Source organism: Gasterosteus aculeatus, chromosome 4 (assembly GCF_964276395.1).
Source record: "Gasterosteus aculeatus chromosome 4, fGasAcu3.hap1.1, whole genome shotgun sequence".
NCBI lineage: Eukaryota > Metazoa > Chordata > Actinopteri > Perciformes > Gasterosteidae > Gasterosteus > Gasterosteus aculeatus.
In genome coordinates this window covers 13475646-13483139 of record NC_135691.1, presented here as the reverse complement: position 1 = coordinate 13483139, position 7494 = coordinate 13475646, and the positions used below count along the sequence as shown (strand labels likewise).

Genomic DNA, 7494 nt, shown 5'->3' with positions numbered 1-7494 from the left:
GTTTGCATTGCAAGTAAAACACTAACAAAGGCGCAACATACAGCGGAGAACTGCAGACGAATTTCTCTACGTGTCAAACAGAAGGGGGATGATGGCAAACGGGCCACTTTTGGACTGATGGTCCGTAGTGCTCCACTGCTTCCATCTCAACATCTGCACGGCACACAGTCTGCAGAGGACCACTGTGTCCCTAAAAGACAGTGGTTTGGGAAAACGTCCTGGCTAAACGTGGGGAGATTGGTGACACTTCAAACACAGCTGTCAATAGATGGCGAGTTGAGAGCACAGCAAACTGCACGAGGACAGCGGGAAGAGTCGCTAGTTCAACATGTTGCACCCGGTGGAATTCTGCCTCCAAGGTGATCACACCTATTTTTAGTAGTTTTGTGTTTTAAAAAATACTATTGAAATAACTTCTATTTTAGACAAATGGTTTATAAAGTACACACTTTCTTTTTACTCGAATATTACTCGTTCATTTATGAGATTGTCTTTAACGATTAATGAATTTCAAAATGTGAGATCAATGAGCTATTTTTATCAATTGACAGCCCTAATATTAAAGAAACAATATAATTGATACAGCCACACGAACAGAAATATAATAAACCCAGAATAACATACTACATATTTTTAAAACTACAATATTGTCTTGTTTAAAATATTTTCAATTATTTAGAAACTAAGTGATCAGAGGATATCATAGGTTACAATTCATTAGATTGTTTAATTTCTCGTGACAAATTGTACAGTTGCAGACTGCATATCCGAGTCTGCAGTCCCAATTCAATAGGTTACTTATATCGACTAACTGGTCCGAAACAGTTGCTTAAAGGGTATCCTGTCTTTTGCTGTACGTTTTTACAGTTATAATTTCAAGTGTTGGGGTGTATGTGCTTTTGTTGTGAAGGAGGAGACTGAAAGTCGCTGCCACCTTGGGGGTCAGAACCAGAGTACCGTCTTTAATGTATTAATAACCTGACGTACAGCCGTATCGCCCATTAACCCCTATATCCCTATGCTCTTCCGTAGGTATTGGACATTAATGGTTATGTGCAGAGAACTTCGTTTTTGTTGTGTGCAAATTCACACACAATTCTTTAATGTCATTCCTCACCTTGAAAATGTCAGGACTTTTATTATGAAGTCTAAAGTGAAAGCGTAACCGGAAGTCTAATTTCCCAGTTCAACCATTAACTCGATCGGTTTTACAGCGTCAGGTTGACATGGCGGGCACACCAGCGGTTCCCGAGCAAACAGCCAAGCCATCGACATCAGCGTTTGTGCCCTTTGACTTTTCGCAGCCGCCGCTCATCGATGGCTTCAACCCTTCGCCGAAAGCGAAAGATGACACCTTCAAAGAGAAATTTATTAGAAAAACCAAGGAGAACCCGTTCGTCCCAATAGGTGAGTTACACAACGTTACGGCTGTGGAGATAAGTTACACAAGTACCAACAGAGACGGCACAGGCGGTCCTTTAATGTAAAAAGAAAGTGTCTAGTTGCATGTTCGCACTCGACTCAACACTCCGTGTACCGTGTTTAGCTAATGGCTTAAGCTAATCACGGAAACACGTTAGCTCGCCCTGTCGTTACATGTTAGTTTGTTGTTCACTACCGAAACTATTCGTCACCCCCGCTTATGGTGGACAAGGATTTTAAAAATGCTTTTTTTCCTAACTGAGTAAGTGGCCGCCATGATGAGAGCTGTTGGGATCCTCTAAAGCTAAGGACAGAAGCTTCCATACGTGGCTCCTTTTAGCAAAGGAACCACTAGACCATCCTTTACGAAAGGAAAGGAGACGGAGGCATCTTCAATGCCCCTCTTTGTAGTCCATCTTCGGAGACATTGTAGTTTCACCGCTGGTGACTGACGTCACTAATGTGCGTCTCCCGTCGTATCATAACAATGTAAGCGAAAGCGGGGTCGGAGTCTCTAAACACCGCGGTTGCCTTTTCCTAACTCATGATTCCCCTAACCATCGCTCCTTGACCCCATAACATTTTCCAGAGGTCAAGAAAGTATTTAGGAATAGACGTTAGGTGGTAGTTATTCTAATCCAGCCTCATTATCTGGTCCTCATTTTGCCCTTGTTCGACCTTTGACCTGCTCATCACTTTGCCCTTGTTCTCGTGGATCCAGTTGCTAGGCGTTGTTCTGTTTCCTGTAAGTTGCCTCTTTTTTGCTTCTCCAGGTTGTTTGGGAACCGCAGGAATGCTGATTTACGGTCTCCGTGCCTTCCATCAAGGAAAAACACGACACTCCCAGCTGTTGATGAGGGGCCGGATCTTTGCCCAAGGCTTCACTGTATTTGCCATTATTGTTGGTGTCTTTACCACAGCTTTGAAACCCAAGCAGTGAAGACGGACCCATCCCGCAGCTCTCCGGCCTCTCATTCAAGTCAGAATCGCACCAGATGCACCTCGGGATTGGACTGATTTTACCATCTGAATAATGTTCCAGATGCTAATGCCGACCATATGTATAGTGGTTTAAACATGGCGATGCAATATTTAGCTTCAGGGCAGAACTATGGAACAACAAATAGGATTTTACTTTGATCGTGAGACAACCGTATTGACGTAAAATGCTGATAAATATAAATGATATGCTTCTTGCTCATCTGGAAGTTTTAGTTTTACGTGTTCCCAGGCCTCATTACTGAAGTGATCTACATGTCACCTAGCTGATTAAAAAAAAATGTAATCTGATGTTGATGTCCTGTGAGTGTTTGAGATAAAGCATCACATTTGCAGCCTGTATTCAGACAACTTCTACTCATACAAACTATTTCCATAATTGTATTTCAATGGAATGCTTTCTGACGCCTGACAGGAAAGGTTTTTCAATTCCACTAAACTTTTTTGCTTGAATTCTTAAAATGAAGGTTAAATGGCTCAGTATTATGGCCTCCAGCAATGTGAGTTAACGAGTACTTGAAGATAGATGTTTGTACCGGGCCACACGATACTTAAGCTCCTCACACCGTGATTCAAGGAATTCTCAAGAGCAGTTCAATGGAAACGTGTAAGGACAAATGAATGGAAGTGATCAGACTCCACTGTTTTTATTTTCCACTTTCCTTTAACATTCACTTGTTTCTGTATTCTCAATGTCCAAATAGGCAACACGTGAAACAGTGTGCAGAGTAAGTGTTCAAATTATCACCTAGATTACTGTAGAATCTAAATGTCTACTTGCTTATTCTTTAACATAAAACCTATGTAAAGAAATCGCACAAATATGAATCTTGTTAACTCTGAAAATTTAGGTCTTTGGTTTTTTTTTTCTTTTTTCAGATGTCTAATTGAGACTTATCTAATTGAAGAAGAAATCCATGTTGCTCAATAATGGAGCTGAAGAGCCATATCAAAAAGGCCACAAATTATGCAATTAAAAGAGAAAAATATGCTCACTATGGTAATTGGGGGTAAAATACAACACATGTGAAAGACTTGATAACTTTACATTGAGAGGCATGAGTGGTTACAATCTAATAAGCAATAGTGCTCAAGTGTTTGACATTGACCAAAATGCTAATTCATAAAACTAAAATGCATCAAAAACATAGGCAGATGCAAGAAAAAACTGACCTAATGACAATTTATAAGATAAAGGGAAGTAAATTGTTTAACTTACAGTAACAATATTTTCTTAAATATAGCAGTGATAAAACTGACCAGCCAAAGGATGTCTTAACAATAGAGCGGTCCTTCATCTTCTCACAAGAGTGGGATTAAGTTTATTATTTCGATATATTAGGCATCGAGGAAGGCGGGAAGTTTTGAAAATATAAAAAACACCAGGGAATTTATGGAAAAGGGCATACAAACTCTTCTGATGCATTGTGAGGTTAAAGCCCAAAAGGCAATGTTTCTAGAACAACATTGTCCTTGCGCCCCCCTCTAGCGGACCAGAGGTGTTTGTTTGAGAGAAATGAGGACAGAACGCATTCGAGAAACATCCTTTGCCTGTTTGTTGGTTTTTGGATTAAAGTCACACAGACGGGCTACTCTCTCCCATTCAGTTCCGGGACTTTCGCCGTTGCTCTCTGCAACAAAATCCTCCTCTGAAGCCCTACAGGTGGGAAGGAGACCAGGGAGAGATATGAATGAGCTGCCATATTAAAGGGACTTCAAAACAGTTTTCAGAACTGAAAAACCCTCAGAGCCAAATATGGTGCTCTGCCACATGAACAGCACCACGCTGAAAAACTTCATGCCAATCCAATGTTTAAAAAGTATCATAACCTGTAGCCTATGTAACATTGCAATGCACATAAAGGTAATACAAAACGAGGCGTCATTTAAACAAGCAGATAGTTATAGTGGGTGGGCATGCATCAGGTGAAAATCAACTAGTTGTAATTCCTGGGGTGGGACATACAACATCAAAAAGCATAATAATGCTAAACCTACACAAAGCCTATAACATCAGAATTAGGCTGTTTGTAGAAAGCCTTGTCAGCGATCCTAGTGCGCAGGCATGGCCAAGAAAGCAGGAAAAAGAAGGAGAAAGGAGAACAGTTTCAGCGTCAAGACAACAAGCAGAACAGTTAGGGCCTGCATTAACAAGGATCACGTGAGAAAATGTTCTAATGAGATGAGATAAGTTAAGTTTAAAATAGAAGATTTTTCACAATATTGTAGTACATGCAAGCAAGGAATGGCAGGTGATTTCAGGTCAATACAGACCGCTTTGGTACTGGATTACAGTGGGGATGACAACTGTGACATTAGTGCTCTCTGTTTGCATTCCTTCTAGCTAGCCAGCTTCCTGTTTTGTTTCCCAGGCGGTCTAAGTGGGACCACTAAACTGATGTTTCGCCAGAGAGTTGTTTCTCAGTGCAAACACAGACAAAGCGAAAGAAACTGGCCAAAGCTAAAGCCACAGCTGCAGAATAATACCGTAGCAGACTTGGACAGAGTCTGTTGGAAAGCGTGAGAAAAGAATGGAGTTAGCTTGGTCAAGGAAAGACTACTGTGTGTTTGTAACCATAAACGTACAACGCTGACTGCAAACAGACTAAAATAGGATGTATTAAATAGAAGAAAAACTCTCTCAATTTTACAATTCAATTTGCAAAGCTGTACATACTTCTAATAATAAAAAGGTTGTACAAAATGCACAATTTAAACACGTGCTTCAATAACCTATGTCGTTTAAAAAACAATAATTATTTGGTAATAACAAAATGTTTACTAGTCTATAGTTTTGTTAATATAGTGTTGCAGAAGAAAATCCCAAATTTGAAAGGTTTTTATTGGGAGACATTTTAATTCTGACAACACAGCTGTTCATCTGAAAAGAATGGGTTCCGTGTAGAGATCACAGCATCATCTCACCGAATAACTGTTCCTCCCTGCACATAAACAGGGGCCCCGGTCAGACACTGACCTGTTGTTGACCTTGTTCTTCTCCATCTGCTCACTTTGATGTACGTGCCAGTCCTCCAGCTCCTTTTTGGCCTTGTCTCTCCACTCTGCCTCCGCTGCCTTGGATGCTAAGTCTTATTAAGGAGCAACGGCAGAGGACAACAAAGTCAGAGAGGCCTCAAATCGTGCAGGGGGGGGCATACATATAATTAAGTCTAACTGAGACATCCTCCTTTTTACAGGTCAATTGCAATAAGCAACAAAGGACGGCAACATCCCAGTGACTCATTGAAGCCACAACGTTGGTGCCAGTAATCGCCCCTGTCTGCTCACCTAACGCTTCAAGGCGTGTCTTCTGCTCCTCCCTCCACTTCCGGAGACTCTCCGGCTCCTGCCGCAAAGTGTCCACCTGGGCGATGGCGGCGTAGTTGTCTGTCGGGCCATTGGACTCCTTTTGGAGGACATTAAAACATTTACTCCATTCTAATAAAAACGTATAGGACTGCCAGGATAAAGAAATTAGGTAAAGTAACGTCGGATAAAATTAAGTGTGTTCACAACAAATTCAAAACACACACACACACACAGGAAAAAAGATATTAACGTCGCAAGAAATATGACAGGATCAGCGCAAAGTTGAAGTGTTAAGCTTAGTTACCTGATACATTTCCCCATTGACAGCGGCAAGCTCGTCCTCGAAACCGTCTAACATGTTTGAAAGACAAAAGTGTATTGTTAGTATGGACTTCTGGGAGTTTTCCAATCAGCCAACTACCCTTCTCATCACGTCTCGGTGCACTGTGGAAGTGTATTTTAGTCCGTAAGCGTTGCAGCTCACGTTGAACCGCAGAAATGCAGCCGCACCTGTTCGGGCACTAACGTTTGGTCCGCAGCTTTGTCATCTAACAGGACCGGTTTTCCCGGGTGTCAACAGTTAAATAGCTTTGTAACAGGCTAACATTCAAAGTTAGCTGATAGTATCGGCTAGTAAGCCATTGCTATCTTCATTGCTAACGTCACCTAAACAATTTAACTAACGCAGTCATACCAGACCAAGGAGCTCTTAGCTAGCTTCTACGCCCCTTGGTGCTTGCTAGCATGCTAGCAGAACGTTACGACGGAGCCGACGTTAGCTCCGCCGCAAACTTGCCATAGTTGGACGGCGTCGGCTCTGGCGGAGACGTCTGCTCGCCGTCCGCTCCTTCCAGCGCCCCGAATCCCCCCGCGTCGTTCTCTATCCCCGCTATCTCGCTCTCCTGTTGAGCCAGGAAAGCCGCGGCTGGGTCCACTTCAGTCGGGTGTGCTCCGTTGTCAGCCATCTTTTTTTTCTTTTCTTTTTTAAACAAAAGTGTCAACTTAACGTTAAACAAGTTTAACAGTTCGCTAACTGCGGTCGGTAGCTTAAGCTAACGTTGGCGAACGTCAAAGCCCGCACAATCAGGCCAACCGTTTTTCAACCGCAATACAAAGTAAATATTTGACTTTAATGTCAGCTATTTGAAGTAGCGTCAGGCCACTGCGAGCAGCACGGGGGGGGGAACAATTAAAATCGCTTGTATAAAACAACCACAGCTTCGACTTCAGGCCCTCACTGATGATTCATGATTTCTTCACTCGTTCAGCCACAGTGATGATGGAGCCGGGCAGCAACCCGAAGGTACCATTTCCCCTTTGTGGCTCTTTGTCTCCATCTACTGGTCATCTGCTGCATGTTTCTAGTCAGCCTGGGATTCAGTTGATCAAAAGCTTCTACACAGTATCATCTAAACTTAGTCCTAAATGTCGCTGTTACTTATACAGGTAATACAACTAGGCATTATTGGGCACATCCATACACAAAATGCAGCTCAGCAGACCATTTTAACAAATATATTTAAAAGAAAAGTTGGGTAGTTAAAGTTAAAATAGCACACATGAAACCTAGAAACGGTATTGAGCATTAACACAATATGCATTTCTTGAATAAGTAGTAATAACATAGTCTGAAACTGAAAAACAAACATTAACACGTTTGACCTCTCAAATGCACACAATGCTGAATTTACAAGAGAATCAAACATAAAACTCACATTTGCTTATGTGACCTTTCTTGTATATTGACTCCTATTTCTCATTACT

The 7494-nt window shown here is 41.8% G+C and overlaps 2 protein-coding genes across 4 annotated transcripts; one reads left to right on the top strand and one right to left on the bottom strand.

The window, feature by feature from the left end:
- The first annotated feature begins 1169 nt into the window (after window positions 1–1169).
- Window positions 1170–2712, top strand: higd2a (HIG1 hypoxia inducible domain family, member 2A). Its single transcript, XM_040172822.2, has 2 exons — window positions 1170–1407; window positions 2196–2712. The coding sequence occupies exons 1-2, from the start codon at window positions 1227–1229 to the stop codon at window positions 2360–2362; spliced, it is 348 nt and encodes a 115-aa protein (XP_040028756.2). The 5' UTR covers window positions 1170–1226; the 3' UTR covers window positions 2363–2712.
- Window positions 2713–3052: 340 nt separating this feature from the next.
- cltb (clathrin, light chain B) lies at window positions 3053–7141 on the bottom strand. 3 transcript variants are annotated; one of them, XM_078102308.1, is made up of 6 exons: window positions 6527–7141; window positions 6035–6081; window positions 5710–5827; window positions 5399–5510; window positions 4909–4929; window positions 3053–4078 (listed from the first exon to the last, which is right to left on the bottom strand). In XM_078102308.1, exons 1-6 carry the CDS (start codon window positions 6693–6695, stop codon window positions 3907–3909), a joined length of 639 nt encoding a protein of 212 aa, XP_077958434.1. In that variant the 5' UTR covers window positions 6696–7141; the 3' UTR covers window positions 3053–3906. The 3 variants fall into 3 exon arrangements, with proteins under 3 accessions (XP_077958434.1, XP_040029830.1, XP_040029832.1); XM_040173896.2 differs by lacking the exon at window positions 4909–4929 and adding an exon at window positions 4420–4473; XM_040173898.2 differs by lacking the exon at window positions 4909–4929.
- Between the last annotated feature and the right edge of the window lie 353 nt (window positions 7142–7494).

What these genes read in the sequence shown, in the direction of transcription:
- higd2a (XM_040172822.2), top strand. Translation starts at nt 1,227, where the DNA reads ATGGCGGGCACACCAGCGGTTCCCGAGCAAACAGCCAAGCCATCGACA. An exon ending in GAACCCGTTCGTCCCAATAG is followed by an intron (nt 1,408 to 2,195) that starts GTGAGTTACACA and finishes TTGCTTCTCCAG; the next exon opens with GTTGTTTGGGAACCGCAGGA.
- cltb (XM_040173896.2), bottom strand. Translation starts at nt 6,695, where the DNA reads ATGGCTGACAACGGAGCACACCCGACTGAAGTGGACCCAGCCGCGGCT. An exon ending in GCCGACGCCGTCCAACTATG is followed by an intron (nt 6,082 to 6,526) that starts GCAAGTTTGCGG and finishes CAAACATGTTAG; the next exon opens with ACGGTTTCGAGGACGAGCTT. An exon ending in AAGAACAAGGTCAACAACAG is followed by an intron (nt 4,474 to 5,398) that starts GTCAGTGTCTGA and finishes CCTGCGCACTAG; the next exon opens with GATCGCTGACAAGGCTTTCT.